Source organism: Haliotis rufescens, unplaced genomic scaffold (genome assembly GCF_023055435.1).
Source record: "Haliotis rufescens isolate VD_foot unplaced genomic scaffold, xgHalRufe1.0.p SCAF_6, whole genome shotgun sequence".
In the NCBI taxonomy this organism is placed as follows: Eukaryota; Metazoa; Mollusca; class Gastropoda; order Lepetellida; family Haliotidae; genus Haliotis; species Haliotis rufescens.
In genome coordinates, this window is record NW_025964334.1 from 49,976,880 (window position 1) to 49,998,041 (window position 21,162).

Consider the following 21,162-nt stretch of genomic DNA (forward strand, 5'->3'; position numbering starts at 1 on the left):
ACCCTGGAATCTTCACGGGTCAGAAGTCGACTCTCACAACATAAGATACTACTGATAGACCTAATTTACCCCCAGAATCCCCGTGGAGTTTACCGTGAATGCGAAGACGTGATGAAGTGCAAGATGTTAATAGAATACCTATCATTTGACAAATTCATTTAATTTTAACCGAAAGCAAAGTCTTTACTTCTATTTTCTATGATGTGAATACATCTTTTACCTAACTGTCAGTAATATTCAAGCAAAAGAGTGGCATAATCCGAGTATGCGCCATGCAAACCATTGAATGACATCATAAGTAACGACCCACGCTGTTAGGGTACGATGATATACAATCAGCCAGGTCTGACGTCGTAACACCCCCCACCCCACTCCTAGGGCAAGGCATTTTGGACTTTCTAGGAGAAGGAGTGGGTGCCTTTCTAGGAGGAGTGAGTAAGAATTGAACTACGCATTGGCAAAATTACAGCCATAAAGCGAGAATATGTAAACTAAGGACACAAAACAGGTTTGACACTACACAAATCTTTTTTTAAAAGTTTATTTTCATTTTAACAGGAAAAATTTATCATCCGCTTCCCACGTTCCGTTCAAAGATAAGGGTCCGTCTAATCTGAATGATGCTGAACATACAATGGCATTTTGTAAAATACACTTTCCGTTGTCTCACAGATATCTAATAATGTTATGAACACTCAACGCTACGTTTGGTGACTCAAAGCACTTGGACTGAGCCTTTGTATCTGTCTTCAAATATCGACCCAGCCATCTTCTGTCTATATACATTCTCAAATTCTTCATACTGTTTGACCGTGAACACTTCCTTCCAACCACCCACTGAACCTATCAATACAAAAGAAAAAGCGAGAAAGTGTAAATACAACATATACAGAAATAAATATGTCCAAACCACATCTGATGGAATCAGTCAGAATAAAGTGAGTTTGTGATTAACTCTACCATCCAGTCATGTGATTCAATGGTTCCATGAGATTGCAACTGCGCATGCGCAGACCCGTGCAACCTCGTGTCGTAGATGCGACAACACTAAAATATCTCACTTGGGATACATTTCGTTCTCCGATTTTGTTTTTTTGTGAGGTTATTTGGTTGACAATTACTCAGTTTATTGCAGTTCCCGAGTTGATCGTATTTATAGCAGTTTCACCGTTGGCAGACCGTGGATTTGTCATAGTTACCACTTGAATATCGTATCCACTGTATCTCGTGGTTGACCGTGTCGGCAGCCTGTATTGGGGACGGCATTCGTAACACGGTCCCCAAGGAGGACAAATCTAAATCCAAGGGAAGATCTCAAGAAAAGACTCTACGAGCTCTAAACCTCGGTTAGCTCGGAGTACCCTTAGCTAATTCCGGAACTTTGGTAACAGAAATATCACTTATGCTCAACAAACTAAAGAAAGTATGTGGGGGGCTTTCGCAACTGGGGACATCTTTCAAATTAGTGGAACAGAAAATTGACAATCAACAAGTTAACCCCTGTAGAGAGAATGATTACTTTCCGGATTGTGAGTTGTGCAGATGTGGAGATGATTCCGAGGGACTGTGTGCTCACGCCTGGGACATTTTACAGTGCCCAAGAAAGATGTGCTTAGAAAATGTGTTCAACCTCGCAGGATTCTTGTATTACATATGGGGAGGATGAATTCTCTAAGTTTAGACAAATTCTCGGACTCACTGAGGGATGGATAGTCTGAGCCTATTGACCCCGAGTAAGCAGACATCATCAAAGTTTTGTTTGTTTGAAAACTTCTCCTGATGGCGACAAACCCAATAAAGAGCGTATAAAATCGTTCCGCAAACCCGAGAACTGAGATGGGCTTAACGTTCCGGAATTAAACACGATTTTGTGGGATAACATATCTGGATACTCACGGAATATTGAAAAAGCCCTTAATATACACTTGCCACTGGGTTGGTTAAAAGTGCGACGGCAGTATCCCCTGATTTGGACATCCTATTTTGGTCTGAACTGTATAAACAAACTTTTTAGCGCAACACCTGGAAACGACGAACAGGTAAAATTAAGGCCGAATTGCGAGATTTGTTTACATCTTTGGGATTTTAGGACTATCCCCAGAATCGGCAAGAGATCGTCCACAGCCTATTACAGGCGATCGTATGGTGCCAAGCAACGCGAGGCAATACTATGGGAATAGTCACCAAGGCAGAGGTAGACCTACCATAGACAGCAGGTTTTTTCAGGAAACCTTCCTCCCAGATTCCAGAGGAAAAACAGCCCGGGGGAGACAAAGGGAAATAATTACAGTCCACAAGATCAGTGAGTAAGATCACATTTGTCAGGAAATCTGAACATGAGAACGCAACAGGAATAAGTGTAGCCCTTATCTAGCCAACTCAGACGTGGTTCACCCATCTGCTTTCACTTCCCGTTGACAGGAGGCGCCACGGGTGGCCCGGTCGTCTATGGCGCCGCGATTCGCTGTGCAGAGTTGCGTCCCTTGGGCACGCCAGAAACTTATGATTGTAGGTTCGAAACCCGGTTCGCCCCGATTATGTTTCTGTTTGTCAGCACCATACCCGTGCTCGTGGGTTTCACCGAAGTGGTAAACGTCCGAGACCTGCATCAATTCAGGCTTTCCTCCCACATTAAGCTGACACGCCTTGATATAACTGGAATACTGTTAACAGCGGCGTTAAACACAACTCACTCACTCACTCACTCTTGTTGACAGGCCAAGGGAAATAACTGATGCCAGGAGCAAGCTATTTCTATCTGGGAATCGAAAACCCTCAGATCAAGAATCTGCGCCTTGCAGCTGTCATGGCGTCAGCCGTGCCTGAGAGAACAGTGGCATCTCAACAGACGTTATCGAAGTTCTGTGGAACTCGTGGAAACCAAGTACCAGAAAGCAATACAAATCATTTTGGGACAGATGGTAGTCAGAGGCAGCCAAGATGTTCTGTTTGAGGGCATTGGTGAACACCCTGTGATTGTTAGATTTCTGAAAGATGTGTTCTTATCCAGACTAGTTACACCCAGATAATCAGAACTTTGGAATGTTAGACCTGTTTTAATTTTCTCAGGAAGCTTTCACGCTGAAAAGACTTTCGGTGAAGTAAGTAATATTGTTGTCATTGGTTACAGTCCAGTGGGGCCAGACTCTTTCATTTCTTAACATTGGAGGGATTGTTGCCACTACATAAACTGCCCACTGTACCAGAGCAGCCTCAGCCACAGCTATGCACAAGTTGCGTTTTACAGTTGGATAAATCCTCGTCAATGCTAGGTGGAGTTCAGAGCGAACGTTTGCAAAATACTTCAAAGAACCTGTCTGTTTCTGTTCTTTGTCCCCTTTATTGGGTAAGAGTCGTGTTGTTTAAAGTTTCAACAGATTAGCAGCTTTGAAGTCTCTTGGAACCCCAGAATCCATGACTGGATGGAAGAATTAGTAAATTAAAGGATACTTAAGTTGAACTTTGATTGGAATTCTTCTAGCCAGCCAGGAGTGATGAAAGAGTAACGTGCCCACTCAAGGTTCCCCTCCCTTGGTCCTTTTGTGTATTGCCAATATGTCAAATCTTCCCTTTGACGTCTGTTTGACGCATGCGCAGTTGAAATTTCATGTTACCCCTTTGTCACTCCTGACTGGCAGATATAATTTCAATCAAACCTCAACTTTCAGGTAAGTCTTGTATAATTTATTACTTAACGCCATAGGGGCGGTCGGGTAGCCTAGTGGTTAAAGCGTTCGCTCGTCACGCCGAAGACCCGGGTTCGATTCCCGACATGGGTACAATGTGTGAAGCCCATTTGTGGTGTCCCCCGCCGTGATATTGCTGGAATATTGCTAAAAGCGGCGTTAAACCATACTCACTCACTCACTTAACGCCATATCAGCAATCTTGGAGCTAATCACAGCGATACCAAATGTAAAGCGTTCTGTTGCTCTGTATCTATGGAAATTATCCACTTACAGGTAAGTCTTGTTTAATTTATTACTTAACGCCGTATCAGCAATCTTGGAGCTAATCACAGCGATACCAAATGTAAAGCGTTCTGTTGCTCTGTATCTATGGAAATTATCCATATGTATTGTCTGTATTCTCTGTAATATATACTCATAGTATGAACGTGTAATGATGCAAATATTCTATTGGTAGCATTAATGTAGTCATATACAGCCTCGACCAAAATCGACCTGAATGAAGGAAACATATTCCACCATTTAGACACCAGCCGCTCTCCCAACCCCCCTCCTTCCCCTTAACCCTTGATGTACCTTTCCTATACACCTACCCTTGTGATAGTGACTGTTTTTGCCACCCATGAGCCACTCGTATGGAAGTTTGTCCTTCCGCATTCTCTCCAGGTGACACTTGTCGACTACCGCACGTAGAAGGTCTTCATTTACCCGAATGCAGAGAAACTCAGCTAGCTTGCGCAACTCGTCCACTGGATTCTGAAAATTCCACAAATGCCAGTGATAAAAACAGTTTAACTGAATATTATCAAAATACAATAAAATCATGACTCAACAGTTTGTTTACCACATGGTGTCAGATCCCTCACTGGTCCCGGGAGCGCCGCCATGCTTTTTTTCCTCCTGATCAGATGTGACTCTCGTGGGACGGAACCACAGCAAACGCTTCAGACAGCCAAAACATTCAATGTTAGGAAATCTCACTTTTGTGATATATGGCACACTGTTCCAACAAGAAATGGATGTGTGATTTGTTTGGAGAGAACATCAACCATATTAAGATTTTTATTCAGAAATACCATAAGATTAATAGTATTTTACGAGTACATTATCCATAAACTAAGTTTCCGATCCTCCGGAACTAGTGCTTAAAATTGTGATATCTTACTTTTTTCATGTCTTCGTAATACCAGAAATAGACATCCAGGTTGGGGTGTTTGGGCAGTTCACGCTCCCAGTCTCTCACATAGTCAAACCAACTTCCCCAGTCCACTGCAAACATAACATGAGGTCAACTTCAGTTATAACAGATATTTCAAACGGGGCAATTAATACATATTTTTCAAACATGTCAGTAGGTTTATATTTGTAGATTCTCATATCGACGTTGTTTGACTAGTACTCATTCTCGAATATCTACCGAAACAGATCACTTGAACGTAAAAGGCAAGATATTGGTGCAAATTGGTTGGATTGATCACTGAAAATCATTGATGACATGTGTTCGCGAAAAAAGGTGAGCTGTGCTTTTCCACTGGTAGAAAATTCATTAACACATTCCAAGTTGCATTAGTGTTCTGATCACAAGAAGGATAAAAACGTTTTTGCTCAGACAATTTATATTTTATTTGGCGCCTGTTTCTTGCGATCGTGGGATCCTTAAGGGAGTCATGTGGAAAAGGTTTTCAAGGTATGCTGTTCATACGGGTTCGTGATAGAATCGCATCTAAATGGCCAATTCCCTTTCACTGATTTACCCACCTGAACTAGGCGTAATCGAGTCCGGCGACAGTTTCATATTTCATATCTATGCATGAAGATTCAGAGTGACATTATTGTCTCCATACGACTGCATGATAAGAGAGATGACTTTTCACAACTTATGAGGTACAAACGAGTTTGCTCTTTCCACCAGGATTTCAAAGAGTGTCATACGACTCTTGCACAGGAGTTGTTTGATCAGGAGTTCAACATTCAAGACCTTGGTTGGCTGGTTGGTTGGCTGGTTTGTTGTTTAACACCGCACTCAGCAATATTCCAGCTATATGACGGCGGTCTGTATATAATCAAGTCTGGACCAGACAATTCAGTGAATGACATCATGAGCATCGATCCACGCAATTGGGATCGATGACTTGCATTAACCAAGTCAGCGAGCCTGACCACCCAATCCCGTTAGTCGGCTTTTACGACAAGCAGAGTCACCTTTTACGGCAAGCATGGGTTGCTGAAGACCTATTCTACCCCGGAATCTTCACGGGTCCCATTCAAGATCTGTATAAGTATCTAAGAATGTTTGTGATAGACATGTCGAGGACATATCCAAAGTTGACCAGTGACCAAAGTGATGTCCAATGCCATGCCCTATTTTGCCTTGTACCATTTGTTCCCGTTTTCTTTTCAAGCGATCAATTGACTTGCCTTTGCATGTATTTGTGACGGGTGTTACTGGTGGGTCAGGGTATGCTCACTGATAGACACCTGCGATTTTCTTATGTTCATGGAAATGGTTTTGTCAATTTTATTTCATTGTTTGCTTGATAGACGAAGAAGACATGAACATGAATAAATAATTTTGTTCACTTACATTCGCCATAAATACACAGAGGAAACCAGTCTTTCCACGCCCCCTTGTACTCATAGTGTGGAAGCAGGGTCTGCATTCTATGCCATGAAACAATGGCATCTCGAGGATCTCTTAGTAAAAACACTACTTTAATTTTCTCAGTTTTCAGGTCTTCGGGCATTTGGTGGAAGAGTAAGTGGGTGTTTAAAACTCGCGGAGAAGGTGTGTTATCCAGTGTGCTGTGAGGTACAAATTCAATCATGTCCTCTTCTTTTTTCTTTCGTATGGTTTCAGTGTTATTGTTGATAAGCATGCAGATCATTTCATATGTCCAGTGTGTGCCTGATGAAAAGAAAAGTCGGAATGTTAATGGTGTTATAACATTCTAACATCCAGAGAATAACGCTGAATGGAACCATATCATAACATTCCCACAACGTATTATACACAATTAAATTATCACAATGTAAATTACAACGCTACCACCACGAAAGTACAACGTTCCCATCACCGTTGTGACGACGTGAAAGTGACGTATCACAACATTAGCCCACAACGTTATGATTACATAAATGGGAGTCCACGATACAGCGTGTCATGCCACAACGTTGGAATACAGCTTGCATATAATAGCGATGAGAAGTGACTTTTTTATGCTGCTTTTGAAGTCTTTCATTCATCACACCAGCATGGTTGTGTTACCTAACAAAAGGACTCACCCGACACCTATCGATCAATGTTATGTGCTTGTTTGTTTGTTGTTTAACGCCGCACTCAGCAATATTCCAGCTATATGACGGCGGCAATGTTGTGAAACGCTGGGAATTGCATAAAGAATTTGAACAAATTGCAAATAGTTATACGTGCATTTTCATCAATCTGTCGGCATTATTGGAATATTTGATGCAAGATTGATTTAAATGCACGTATGACTATTTGCAATTTGTTCAAATTCGTCATAAATTCGAATGACGGAAAAGGAATTGGTGAATGCAATTCCCAGCGTTTCACAAGGGACAGATAATCCGTCATTCATTCTGAAGAAATTTCAGAAATCTGGAGATACCTAGATCGCAAGTGAAGACATCACCTTTAACGACGACGTCGCCTTTAACCGGCTATAACGTCATACACAATCGATGACGTATATGCATTGTAATCAAGTTCAGCTCAGTGACGGCTGATTCTGTGCCTATGTGGGTTAATATTCTTTCTTTATAAGCATGCCTATTCATGGAAAAATATAACAAAAGGAGTGTTGAACCATACTGGATATAACCAACATTTTCCAATTGGTTGTAAATAGTAATCCATGGGCCGTATCTTTCCACGGCGAATAGTAGGCATTAGATCACCCTGTACGATACATATGAAAGAAACTAACATACAACTATACAAACGTTAGCAACTCATGATGCCAACATTCTGTGTACACACAGGTATTCGCAAGTCAGATTTTGATTGGAATTAACATTTACAACTAAATCATTCATAGTGTAGGTACTTGAAATAATGTCTGAAATAAATAGAATTCATTATGCATGTAGGAACAGAATATGTTATATGATACCATTTATTTTCAATTTTCCAAAATTCATTTTTTTAAATTAAATGTAATATTATCATAAAACTGTCATTTACCGCATATATCATTACATTTGCTGATGCAGGTTAGACATGCATGTACGCTTAGATCACACGACAGGGCATTTTGACGGCACACTCTCCTTGAGAGGTGACGTGGCAGTGCTAGATTTGGAATGATCGTGTGCATGAGGGATTTCAGTTACATTCTTGAAGTAAATTATATCATCATAGTTGCTTCAAGAATGTAACTGAAATCCCTAATGCACACGATCATTCTTGAAGTTGATTATATCATCATAAGTTTTAGAGAAACCACAATGGCGTTCTCCATGAGTCTAAAATAAATTAAACCAAAGAAGAATAAGTAGTTCAGTAGCACCAACCATCAGCCAAGTAACAACTGCGGTATTAACTAGGTGTGCTGGAAAATTGTTTTATTATTTCTGTCAGAGCACACCTCAACACATGGTTTTACTAAAAGAGTCGTTTGGTGTTTTTCATTTTAGAAGCGAGCTTAAAATCATTACAGGTGGCTGTCCCAGATTATTTTGTTTGGGCATTCACTTCTCACTATTAGAGTGTATGAGTTGGGTTTAACGCCGCTTTTAACATTATTCCAGTTATATCACGGCGTGTCAGCTCAATGTAGGAGGAAAGCTCGAGGTGATGCAGGTCTCAGACGCCTCTCTCTCCCCCCCCCCCCCCCCCCCCCCCCCCCCCCCCCCCCCCCCTTCTCACTATTAAAAGAATTAAAAGTATTAAGTATAAAGAGACATTACTGGAATATACAAGCGTATGGGTTGTCTGGAAGTTGTTTGGTACAGCTGTGCCAGTTCAGCGTGGTACACGTTGATAACATTTAACAAAACAACAGTTCAAGACTGTCATTACACTTCCATGCAATATGCTGACTGAATATTGACTATGAACCTCAATGCCAGAAAACAGAATAGCAAGAGATTCCATTGGGCTAAAAGGCAAAACACGGTGAACATTATATGAATGGATCACTGAAAATCAGCGATGACACCATATGTCCGCCAACAGGGTAAATATGTCCTGCCCTGTACCTGCCACTCACGGCCACTGATTAATATCATGAGCATCGATCCAAGCACTTGGGATCTATGACATGCATTAACAAAGTCAGCGAGCCTGACCACCCGATCCCGTTAGTCGCCTTTTACGACAAGCATAGTCACCTTTTACGGCAAGCATGGGTTGCTGAAGACCTATTCTACCCCGGAATCTTCACGGGGCGCAACTATGACCCATAGGGTCCATAAACATGTATTGAAATGCAAAAGTACCTGATCTCATCCAGCCTAGAAGAATAATGTCATCTTCTCTCAGGGCCAGTTTCGGAACCTCTCGAAGCACCTCCTCCGAATATGCCGGAGGTATTCGCACATCTCCAACTTGTCGAAGTAACAAACTTACCCCCGCTCTGTCCTTTACTTTAATTATTGACATGCTCAACAGCCTGGCGTCTGGAGATGTAAAAAACATGATTAATAGTTGTCTTGGTTTTATACAACATATTAAATGCACTGTAGCTTTGTGATTTGGTTGGTTCTCTTTGTTGATTTCTAGCGTGTTTTCGGCACGAAATGTATTGCCACACATCCTTTGAATATTGTAATAACCGCAAACTTGCATTTTGTAACCTATAATTGTAGGTACTATTCTATGATTATTAGCTTCCGCGGTGATGCGGCCGTCAAACCAGCTGTTTCAATCAGAGGGGGTTTATTGAGATTTTATAGCCTAATTCCTAATTCATGGTAGAATGCGCTATTTCTATCCGCCACTTAGGGGCATGCTCAAAAGCATTAAACCATTATAACCCCGATCAATGAATCAGTGTGCCCTCGATTTAATTCTCAGCTCCCAAGGATTATACAACCAAGCTGCCTTTGATGTTAACAATCACATTACAATCTCTTCTAACAGGGTACTCATTCACTGCTGGGTGAACAGAGGCATATGCCGTGAAGATTCCGGGGAAGAATAGGTCTTCAACAACCCATGCTTGCCGTAAAAGGTAACTACGCTTGTCGTAAAAGGCGACTAATGGGATCGGGTGGTCAGGCACGCTGACTTGGTTGATGCATGTCATCGATCCAAAGTGCGTGGATAGATGCTCATGATATTAATCACTGGATTGTCTGGTCCAGACTCGAGTATTTACAGACCGCCGTCATATAGCTGGAATATTGCGTCGTTAAACAACACACCAACCAACCAACCGAGGGGGTGAAATGGGGTTAAACGTCGCGTCCAAGATTACTGTACTTATTTTGGGACGTGTGTGTATGTGTGTGTGCGTGCGTGCGTGCGTGCGTGCGTGGCAGCTTGTACTAATCCGGACTGATGTCGACCTTAAGCTCTAGTCCACTCAGATACCATGCCGCATTTTAACATGAATATCCCACTCAGACACAGTATAATGACTGGGTAACAACAAGTACAATGTTTTAACGTCTTCGGGTATGACGCGGCCGGGGATGGAACAACGGACCTTTCGCTATCCGCACTTGACCACGGAGGCGGTCACAGGCATATTCTGACCAACGTCACTTGCCCTAGAAGAGTTTAGCTGCATGTGCTTCCGTTTGGGCAGGACTGACACTGCCGATAGCATTCAAAATCACGTGTCACCACCTTGAAGTTTGACCACTGGAAGAACTCCATGAAAAGATATTCTCAAACGACAATAACCTTTGCACAGAGACAGATCACAGACAGTGGCAGATTCGCGCGGCTGCTAACAGCGTGTTTTCAGGTCAACATGTTTGCAGTGAAGCGGTTTATAGTGTACAGCTAAATGAAAAGATAACACATTCAGGTCAGGGAGAACAGAACGTTCAGTTCTTTACCCTACCCGTTTTAGCATATGACCTCACCGTTGCGTTCGCTGTTATTGTTTGAAGGGCATTCCCATTATCCCACCCTATCAGATCCATTGTCACTTCAGTTAGCAATTTGAACAGGTTAGAACTTACTTTACCTTGGCTGCACTATGTCTCAAACATGCATTAATGTAAATTCTCTCTTAAGTTGGACAATGCACCCCACGGGAGACTGTGATTTTCCTGTGTCTCTAACAAAAGTAGTTATACCGTTGCTAAAAGCCTCAGACATGTCAACATGTTTCTATAGAAGGTATTCAAAGACAAGTGAGGTGAGGTGAGATGGGGTTTGCGTCGCGTTCAAGATTAGTGCATTTATACAGCGCGCGCGCGCGCGTGTGTGTGTGTGTGTGTGTGTGTGTGCGTTTGCGTGTGTGTGCGTGCGCGATAGTCAGGACTAATGCCGGTTTTATATTGCTAACCCGCTGAGATACCATGCCGCAGTTTAACATAGATACCCCACTCAGACACAGTATACAGACTCCGAGCCGGCCAGTCCTCGTTTTATCCCCTTAATGCTGAGCACAAGTGGGTCGGACCACCAATCTTCCGCTCTCCGGAAAGACAAGTATAATACACTAACCACAAGTGGTTATCTGTTTCTAGGTTTCTCAGCCTCTAACCATGCTTGTAGGTTTTACCCAAATGGTAAGTGTCCAAGGACTGCATCAATCCGGGGTTTCCTCCTACTTAAAGCTGACACGCCGTAATATAACTGAAATATTGTTAAAAGCAGCGTTAACTTACACCTGATCGACTATGTAGCATACGTTTAGTACTTACAGGTTGCATGAATGTGAAATTGCAAGTGTCACTGGAGGGCGCTGATGACCTAAATACATCTGTATTAGCCAAGTTGTCAAATATGGCATTATCTAAGCGTGACACGTGCACTGGTTGTGAAAATCGTCAGTGGTGTTGAACAAGTTCAAGCTATATAAGGGTGAGAAAATCTTTACCGTAGTCATTTGAAATCACAAGTCTACAAACTCTTGATATTTCTCGTCTTAGTGGCATAAACCCATCATTGTTCTTATACAAAAGCCTGGATGGGATCTTTCAGATACAGCTTATCTTAACTAGCATTCTTGGTTGATGCATGTCATCGATCCCAATTGCGTGGATGGATGCTCATGATATCAATCACTGGATTGTCTGGTCCAGACTCGATTATTTGCAGACCGCCGTCACATAGCTAGAATATTGCTGAGTGCGACGTTAAACAACAATAATCCGAATATTCATGTTTATACTGTTATCACTTTCTTGTGACTACCTCCGTGGTCGGCGTTAAACAACAAACCAAACCAAACCTACTGTTAGATCTCATACAATTATTGTGTATTCTAAATTTGGCGGTCGGGATCGAAAACCGGACCATTCACTCTCCGGGCAGAGGCTCTATCACTGGACCCCGTAGGCGATCTGGCATTCAAAGAACATTTGTCACTTAGTTCGACTACAATTGCTAACTATCGCCAGCGACTGAAGGAATGGTGTAAATCCTGCTTGAGTGCGGTAAGTCCACAAGACCCTAGTATGGTGGGCCATCGTTGTTGCCGGGGATCTACAGCCCGTTTTTATAATGTCTTGTCATGTAAAGCAATATCTTCTTATGGTACATACTATAACATCTGATAGAAATCTGCGATATACCTAGTTATTTTACTGTCCTTTGTTGACATTTTTTGTATGTAGCCTAAATGAATTTGTATGTAAAACCTTTCACAGTCACGATATGGCTGAAATACTCCCGATGTGGCTTTTGATTGTAATTCTCTCACTCAATTTGCATGTGTTTCTGTCTGGCACCACTCACCTGGTGTCATCACTCTTAGATAGTGGACCCGTGAAGACGCCGGGGTAGAATAGGTCTTCAGCAACCCATACTTGCCGTAAAAGACGACTATGCTTGTCGTAAAAGGCGACTAACGGGATCGGGTGGTCAGACTCGCTGACTTGATTGATGCAAGCCATCGATCCCAATTGCGTGGATCGATGCTCATGATATCAATCACTGGATTGTCTGGTCGAAACTCGATTATTTTTCAGACCGCCGTTATATAGCTGCAATATTTCTGAGTGCGGCGTTAAACGACAAACAAACTTTGATAGTGATTCATAAACACATGCTGACGATATAGTCGGAATCGTAAATCGACTCGAGATTTCTTATGAATATTCACATTCAAATGTTCATTATATGAAAGATCTTAGGCCCAAATACAAGAACTGCATACAGTAGAGTACAGTGTCATTTTACAAATGTATTCACATGCTTAATGTGAAGTACGTTTCTGGTTTATTTGAAATAAAACATAACAGATTTTAAATCTTGATACTTTGTTGGACTGATGGCCGAGTTACATATTTATTTTATTATTTCGAGTATCTTTTAGGGATGGTCACAGAAAGGTGCAATGATACATATCTTCGATCTTCTTCAAATATTGGATTTGTCGATCCTATTTTTGTCGGTGTAACAAATGTGTACATGTCAGTACTGTACGGGATCGCCCTGGATTCCATCTACACAAAGTCAGGAACTTTCATAACGCTGTTGGAAACTAGAACCTTCCATTCTCTTCCGGTAGATATCGTCAAACTTTGCCTTCTGTACGGGCGTGAACATATTCTTCCAGTCTCCCACAGCACCTGCATGGAGAAAGCATATCATGAGACAGTGGGTGTGATCGCTGTTCTGAGTTGGTTTGGGTTTTCATGGTCCGATCACCTGTCGCTGTAGTCTTGTCATGCAATTAGCGAGGGAGTGAGTTAGTTGTGTACGCTACTTCAGATAAAACGCGAGTGAGTGAGTTGGGTTTAACGCCGCTTTTAACAGTATTCCAGTTATATCACGGCGTGTCAGCTTAAGGTAGGAGGAAAGCCCGAAGTGATGCAGGTCTCAGACGTTTACCACTTCGGTGAAACCCACGAGCACGGGTATGGTGCTGACGAACCTAGAAGCATAATCGGGGCGAACCGGGATTCGAACCCACAATCATAGGTTTCCGGCGTCCCCAAGGGATGCAACTCTGCACAGCGAATCGCGGCGCCTTAGACGACTGGGCCATCCCTGCCTCCGCGTTGGCTTGAGTTTTCCTGGTCCGACCACCTGTCGTTGTCGTCTTGTCATGCAATGAGCAAGTGAGTGAGTTAGTTGTGTACACTACTTTAGATAGAATACGAAATGTCAGCTTTATTTGAGACGATTGTCCAAAAGGATTTAGAAAATAATAATTACCACGTTTGTGAATTCTTCAAGCGTGGGTATGGTGCTGAATAGTGTCTGCTATAGTATATTTATTGTGCTTAGTATATTAAATGTGTTATTCCAATTACATCATATGCAAGTTAGGATTTTATCATACATTGATTACGACAACTTTGGTTTGAATTGGGAGGAGTCGGGCGCTGTGTATGCAGCCACAAATGATCATGTTGTTTGTTTGTTGTTTAACGCCGCATTCAGCAATATTTCAGCTGTACGACGGCGGTCTGCAAATAACCGAATCTGGACCAGACAATCCAGTGATTGACATCACCAGCTTCGATCCACGCATTTGGGATACGATGACATGCAACAACAAAGTCAGCGAGCCTGACCACCCGATCCCGTTAGTCGCCTCTTACAACACAATGCAGCAATTTACAGTAATACAAACCTTTTCTATATTGGGCAAGATTTTCATTCCATTTGTCTGTTATCTTATCCTTTTCACTCTTCATTCTACTGAATGTAGACTTATGAACAACTTGATCAATAAAATCTTTCGTAACGCGTTTATCCAGGAATGTTGCCAGTTTTCGTACTTCTTCATGTGGATCCTGAAACGACATCACATGTATTACTTTCATCATATATTATACCACCAATAGTGAGTTGGCTTTAAAGCCGCTTTGAACAGTATTCCAGTTATATCACGTACTGTCAGCTTTATGAGAGTCCGAAGTAATGCAGGTGTCAGACGTTTATCACTTTGGTGACACCCACGAGCACGGGTATGGTGCTGACAAACACAGAAACATAGATTCGAACCCAGAGTCATAGGTTACTGGTTTGCACAGGGGACGAACTCTTCACAGCAAAGTGCGGCACCTTTGACGACTGCACCACCCGTGATCCCCTAAACTAACTACAGAGTTATAATAATGAGGAAATGCGTCACCAACACTTATGCACCTACTCCATTGGGATTAAGGCTTAGAATATGTCTCCAGCAACCCAAGCTAGCATCATTTACACAATTGACCGTATTTAACCTAAATTTATTTCCAGTCATGAAAAGGACGCCCCCTATTCTTACTTCTTATATGATCAAACAATTATACAGTCACACCATGTGGCGACAGTGACAATACGTGCTTACTACCACGATGCCAGACCGTTAATTATTATCTGACACAGATACGGGTTTTATTCGTGAGAAACAGAAACGCCTTTTTGAAAAAAGAAAGGTGCACGTTTTTGGGGAAAGGAATGTGTGCATTGTTTGGTTGGTTGGTTGGTTTGTTGAATGGTTAACGCCGCACTCCGCAATATTCCAGCTATATGGCGGCGGTCTGTAAATAATCGAGTCTGGACCAGACAATCCAGTGATTAATATCATAAGCATCGATCCACGCATTTGGGATACGATGACATGCAACAACCAAGTCAGCGAGCCTGACCACCCGATCCCGTTAGTCGCCTTTTACGACAAGCATAGTCCCCTTTTACGGCAAGCATGGGTTGCTGAAGACCTATGCTACCCCTGATCTTCACGGGTCGATGTGTGCATTGAGTGTCAACACATAATTAGTGAAATTGGCGTTTTGTAGCCAAAAAGTAGTCAGTGAAGTGTAATTTTGTTGATGCATGTCACCCAAATGATTCAGGGTTTTTTATACGTCTACAAATTTGCTCCTGCAATCCAACCAATGGATCAGCGTATGAATTATTGTAAAAATACCTTTTTAAGATCTTCGTAAAATACAATGTGCAGAAAGCGTGGATCTATGGTTTCGCATTCTTTTTCATATGAGCGAATGTGATCAAACCACGTACTCCACATAACTGCAATGGAAAGCATACGGTTAAAAGTATAATTTTTGAAGTGATTATATATACAGAGACAGATACGTACTGATACAGCTACTTCTCTCCAATGGAAGTACATTGTATGTCTTGTCGATCCTGATAAATAAGAATAATCTGATGAAATGTGTAAATTGACATACACCCATGAACATGCCTGGTGGTGGACTACTGCAGAGTATTATTTTTGTAAATTGATAAAACATACTCACACTGATCAAATCTGCCAGAGAAAGAGTATTGCACTGATCTGTATTGCATTTATAGAAGGACAGGGCAGCTTGATGTGGAGCAAAGTCCGAACTAAAGCAGATTTCTATGTTTACCATTTTGGTGAAACATTCGACCACTGGCATGCTGCCGACAAACCTAGAAACATGATCATGATCTAGCCTGCCAAAGGGGCGGAAATCTGCACAGAGAGTTGCGGTGCCTTTGACGCATTGGCCTTCCGTGTCCCCAAGAGAAAGAAACTATAATAGTTAAAAGTAAAGTTTTGTCCAAGAGAAAGAAACTATAATAGTTAAAAGTAAAGTTTTGTCCAACTACAACGTCATTAAGAAATTGTTTCCAAACTACGCACATTTCTCACTCATGAACAGATGCAGCCAATCATCCCAAGAACCCTTATAGGTATTGTTTGGAAAGGCTCTGTAGTAATAGAACCAGGACACTGCCACGTCCTTGGGGTCACGAATGATGTACACCGTCTTCACGTTCCGATGTTTCAGGTCTTTGGGCATGAGCTGACGCTGGACGTGGCTTGTGAGTATTCTCGGGGAGGGAAGACATTGGAGGTCTGCGTCGGGTACGACTTCCAGAACACCGCTCTCCAGGGTGAAGGGCACGTTGTCGGCACTGCCAGACACCAGCATGTTGACGATCTCAAACAGCCAGTGGTGACCTGAAGGAGAACGGCATTATGTCTCCGGTTTTTTTTGTTTTAATGTTACTTAAAACATCTTGTTTAATAAAACACTTGCCATGTCAAGCTTTTCATAAGGGTTATCTGTTTGGTAGCATTTTTAGAAGTTGATAAGTAACAGTAAAGACAAAAATAACTTCTTTATTCTATCATTTTGCGACCTTACGGTATACTCTCATATGGGGGTATGTCAACGCCGCAATATTCAAGCTATATGACGGCGGTCTGTAAATAAGCGAGTCTGGAACAGACAATCCAGTGATTGATATCATGAGCATCGATCCACGCAATTGGGATCGATGACAGGCATCAACCAAGTCAGCGAGCCTGACCACCCGATGCCGTTAGTCGCCTTTTACGACAAGCATAGTCACCTTTTACGGCAAGCATGGGTTGCTGAAGATCGATTCTACCGTCTCTCTATTCTCTATTCTATTCCCATATGGGGAATGAGGACACGCATTGCATACAAAAGTATTCTAAAACATTTGCTGTTAATCTCTAGCTATATAGTGAGTTGGTTTAACTCCGCTTTTAACAGTATTCCAGTCATATCACGGCGTGTCAGCTTAATGTGGGAGGAAAGCCCGAAGTGATGGAGGTCTCAGACGTTTACCACTTCGGTGAAACCCACGAGCACGGGTATGGTGCTGACAAACCTGGAAACATAATCGGGGCGAACCGGAATTCGAACCCACAATCATAGGTTTCTGGCGTGCATAAGGGATGCAACTCTGCACAGCGAATCGCGGTGCCTTAGACGACTGGGCCACCCGTGAGCCCTCTAGCTATATAAATGTCAGAATTTTATTTTTTTAAACATTCACTCAATACGTTTCTTAACATACCAATAATAATAATAATACATTTTATGACAGTTATCCTAACATAAGGTAGAGATACAACTTTTGGGACAGCGTGTGAATCTCATTTCTTGTGAGTGAGTGAATGTGGTTTTACGCCGCTTTTAGCACTATTCCAGCAATATCGCGGCGGGGAACACTAGAAATGGGCTTTACACATTGTTCCTATGTGGGGAATCAAACCCGTGTCTTCGACGTAACAAGCGAATGCTTTAACCACTTGGCTACTCGCTCTTTATTTGACAAATCGTTTTCACAAAGTTCGCATGATCTATTTATTGAATCTGGTAGATATACAGGTATCCAAAGTGAAGAAGGAATCTGTCAGCTGCGCGACTTAAATAGGAATAAAGACGAGTACCGATCTGTATTTATTACCCATAGGGGCTAAAATATGCTGCGTAATATCTTTTTGATTTTTGCACAGTATGCAATTAGTGATTCTCGAAGCTAAAGCTCGGAACTTAAAACATTAATTTCACCCGTGACACTCGTCACTCGTATCTATTCTACCTTTTTCTATAATTATTACTGACACGTGAAGATTCCGGAGTAGATTAGGTCTTCAGGAACCCATGCTTGCCGTAAAAGGTGACTATGCTTGTCGTAAAAGGCGACTAACGGGATCGGGTGGTCAGGCTCACTGACTTGGTTGATGCATGTCATCGATCCCAATTGCGTGGATCGATGCTCACGATGTCAGTCACTGGATTGTCTGGTCCAGACTCGATTATTTACAGACCGCCGTCATATAGCTGGAATATTGCTGAGTGCGGCGTTAAACAACCAACCAACCAACTGTAATTATTACTAGTATCTCTTGGATATTGCATAGAAAATAGCTAATTTCGCAGTGATAAGACTGAACTCATACACGGATTTGTGTTATCATGTACTATAGGTCAATGGCCTTCGCGGTACACAGGTAAAAGTTTAAATTGAGTGACTGGAATGCTAATTTTGTTAAAGAGTTTACGCAGGAACAACGCATCACAATGGTTAGGCTACACAATGGTGGAACTTGTCATGGAAATTGTAAAAAAAGAAGAGTTTGGAACCTATGTCCATCTTGTTGCCATGGAAACGTAAAAAATAAAAAATTCTAAAATTTCTAAACAGCAAATGGCAACAGTTCAGCATGTACCTGACAGACCTGCAAAGTTTGATGAAAATATATTGAACGGTTTATATATATACGAACCCTACCCTCACAGAACCTAAGTCCATCTTGTTGCCATAGAAACGTAAAAAATAAAAAATTATACAATTTCTTAATAGCAAAAGGCACCAGTTCAGCATGTACCTGACAGACCTGCAAAGTTTGATGAAAAAATATTGAACGGTTTCTAAGCTGTGCTCCGGAAACGAACCCTACCCTCACCGAACCTAAGTCCATCTTATACATGGAAACGTAAAAAATAAAAATTTATAAAATTTCTTAAAAGCAAAAGGCACCAGTTCAGCATGTACTTGACAGACCTGCACAGTTTGATGAAAAAATATTGAACGGTTTATGAGTTATGCTCCGGAAACGAAACGTGGCGGACGGACGGAGCCCGTTTCTATATCCCCCGACAACTTTGATGGGCGGGGAATAATAAAACTCGTTACATTACACTGAACACACTGAAACATCATTATGTACCTTCACACTAAAGAGTCTCATATCTCAGTCTCACAACACCGGGAACAATGACCCAGGGGCGTGTTACGACCTGTGCCTTTCACAACGCTTATCAACCCACCTGACCTGGGATATCCGTACAGAATTATGTCGTCATCACGGAGAGTGACATTTGGGATATTTCTCACCGTCTCCGCACAGAGTGGGTCGGGATACCACACCCCGTCAACATCCAGCATTGTCAGGGTGTTGCCACTCTTGTCTGTTACTATGCTCTCCGCCATGTTATGACCCCAGTCTCGCAGCAAAGGCAGACGCCAGGTCGAATAGTATGGCGGCATAGGAGTTATTTATAGCTCAAACCCTGAACTACAAGTAGGTCATCTCCGGCAGTTTGAATGTTAGTTACAAATCAACGGAAGTTAAATTACCACACAGGTTGGTTGGTTGGTTTGTTGTTTAACGCCGCACTCAGCAATATTCCAGCTATATGACGGCGGTCTGTAAATAATCGAGTCTGGACCAGACAATCCAGTGATTTATATCATGAGCATCGATCAACGCAAACATGTATATAGATAACAAGCTGTACTTGTATTAACGCACCAAGAGGCACCAAACATCTCACACTCCGTCTGTGCCATGTAGTGTGTGTCTTCTGAAATATGAGGTGAGGTGAAATGAGGTTTAACGTCGCTTTCGATAATATTATATGGCGACATGCATGCGTGTGTGTGTGCGCGCGCGTGTGTGTGGCTGCTTGTACTGGCCCGGACTAATGCAAGTTTTATAGTGCCAGTCCACTGAGATACCATGCCGCATTTTAACATGAATGCTAAACAAAGTATACTGACTTCGAGCGGACCAGTCCTTGTTTTAGCCTCTTAATGCCAGCGCCAGGCAGGGTAACAGCAAGTACCATCATGTAAGGTATTTTGGTATGACGAAGCCGGGAATCGAACCGCTGACTCTCCACTCGCCGGGCAGACGCTCTATCCACTAGATCACAGAGGCAGTCTGAGTGTTGACGTGGTAGATGCGCCTCTCATGCATATAGGCTGTCACCACGCCGAGTCCTGGGGTATTTTCCAGTAATTGCAGTAACAGCGACATGATGCAGTAACGCTGTTATTACATCGTCACTGTGTAACTGATCGGCAAACGAAAGGACTGAAATACTTTCTAAAATTATAGTGTGTGTTCAAGCCCCGCTGGAAATACGTTTTCCGACAAAATTTGAAATCATTCACTTTTGTGTCAACATATGTTATTACAGGCCTTTCAGCATATTGACACAAACATATACAAACTGGTGTGCAAATATGTACACAACAGATTCACAATGTATGATATTCTCCTTTGACAGGGGGGCGCGGGTGGCCCAGTCATCTAAGGCGCCGCGATTCGCTGTGGAGAGTTGCATCCCTTGGGCACGCCAGAAACCTATGATTGTTGGTTCGAATCCCGGTTCGCCCCGATTATGTTTCTAGGTTTGTCAGCACCATACCGGTGCTCGTGGGTTTCACCGAAGTGGTAAACGTCTTAGACCTGAATCACTTCGGGCTTTCCTCCCACATTAAGCTGACACGCCGCGATATAACTGGAATCCGGTTAAAAGCGGCGTTAAACCCAACTCACTCACTCACTCACTTGGGCACGCCAGAAACCTATATTTGTGGATTCGAATCCCGGATCGCCCCGATTATGTTTCTAGGTTTGTCAGCACCATAACCGTGCTTGTGGGTTTCACCGAAGTGGTAAACGTCTGAGACCTGCATCATTTCGGGCTTTCCTCACACCTGAAGCTGACACGCCGTGATATAACTGGAATACTGTTACAAGCGGCGTTAAACTCAACTCGCTCACTCACTCACTCGCTTTTGACTTACTTGACTACAGCATCTGTGCTGTTTGATACCACC

The 21,162-nt window shown here is 42.4% G+C and overlaps 2 protein-coding genes across 5 annotated transcripts; both read right to left on the reverse strand.

The window, feature by feature from the left end:
• Positions 1-526: 526 nt before the first annotated feature.
• Positions 527-11,627, reverse strand: LOC124112150 (sulfotransferase 1C4-like). Of its 4 annotated transcripts, XM_046472131.2 has the most exons (6): positions 11,535-11,627; positions 9,150-9,329; positions 6,274-6,594; positions 4,855-4,958; positions 4,283-4,445; positions 537-843 (listed from the first exon to the last, which is right to left on the reverse strand). In XM_046472131.2, exons 2-6 carry the CDS (start codon positions 9,310-9,312, stop codon positions 716-718), a joined length of 879 nt encoding a protein of 292 aa, XP_046328087.2. In that variant the 5' UTR covers positions 9,313-9,329; positions 11,535-11,627; the 3' UTR covers positions 537-715. The 4 variants fall into 4 exon arrangements, with proteins under 4 accessions (XP_048242627.1, XP_046328087.2, XP_046328086.2 ...); XM_046472130.2 differs by lacking the exon at positions 11,535-11,627 and having other exon boundaries at positions 9,150-9,915; XM_046472132.2 differs by lacking the exon at positions 11,535-11,627 and having other exon boundaries at positions 9,280-9,914.
• A 1,305-nt stretch (positions 11,628-12,932) lies between these two features.
• LOC124112123 (sulfotransferase 1C2-like) lies at positions 12,933-19,584 on the reverse strand. Its single transcript, XM_046472102.2, has 5 exons — positions 19,362-19,584; positions 16,412-16,732; positions 15,704-15,807; positions 14,417-14,579; positions 12,933-13,406 (listed from the first exon to the last, which is right to left on the reverse strand). Exons 1-5 carry the CDS (start codon positions 19,579-19,581, stop codon positions 13,291-13,293), a joined length of 924 nt encoding a protein of 307 aa, XP_046328058.1. The 5' UTR covers positions 19,582-19,584; the 3' UTR covers positions 12,933-13,290.
• Positions 19,585-21,162: the final 1,578 nt, after the last annotated feature.

Excerpts from the sequence above, each read along its gene's own strand:
- LOC124112150 (XM_046472130.2), bottom strand. The coding sequence starts at position 9,498 with ATGCAAGTTTGCGGTTATTACAATATTCAAAGGATGTGTGGCAATACA. Across the intron at positions 6,595-9,149 it reads TCTAGGCTGGATGAGATCAG|GCACACACTGGACATATGAA; the intron begins GTACTTTTGCAT and ends TCTTTTCATCAG. Across the intron at positions 4,959-6,273 it reads TCTGTGTATTTATGGCGAAT|TGGACTGGGGAAGTTGGTTT; the intron begins GTAAGTGAACAA and ends TTATGTTTGCAG.
- LOC124112123 (XM_046472102.2), bottom strand. The coding sequence starts at position 19,581 with ATGCCGCCATACTATTCGACCTGGCGTCTGCCTTTGCTGCGAGACTGG. Across the intron at positions 16,733-19,361 it reads GTACGGATATCCCAGGTCAG|GTCACCACTGGCTGTTTGAG; the intron begins GTGGGTTGATAA and ends GTTCTCCTTCAG. Across the intron at positions 13,407-14,416 it reads TCTTGCCCAATATAGAAAAG|GTGCTGTGGGAGACTGGAAG; the intron begins GTTTGTATTACT and ends TTCTCCATGCAG.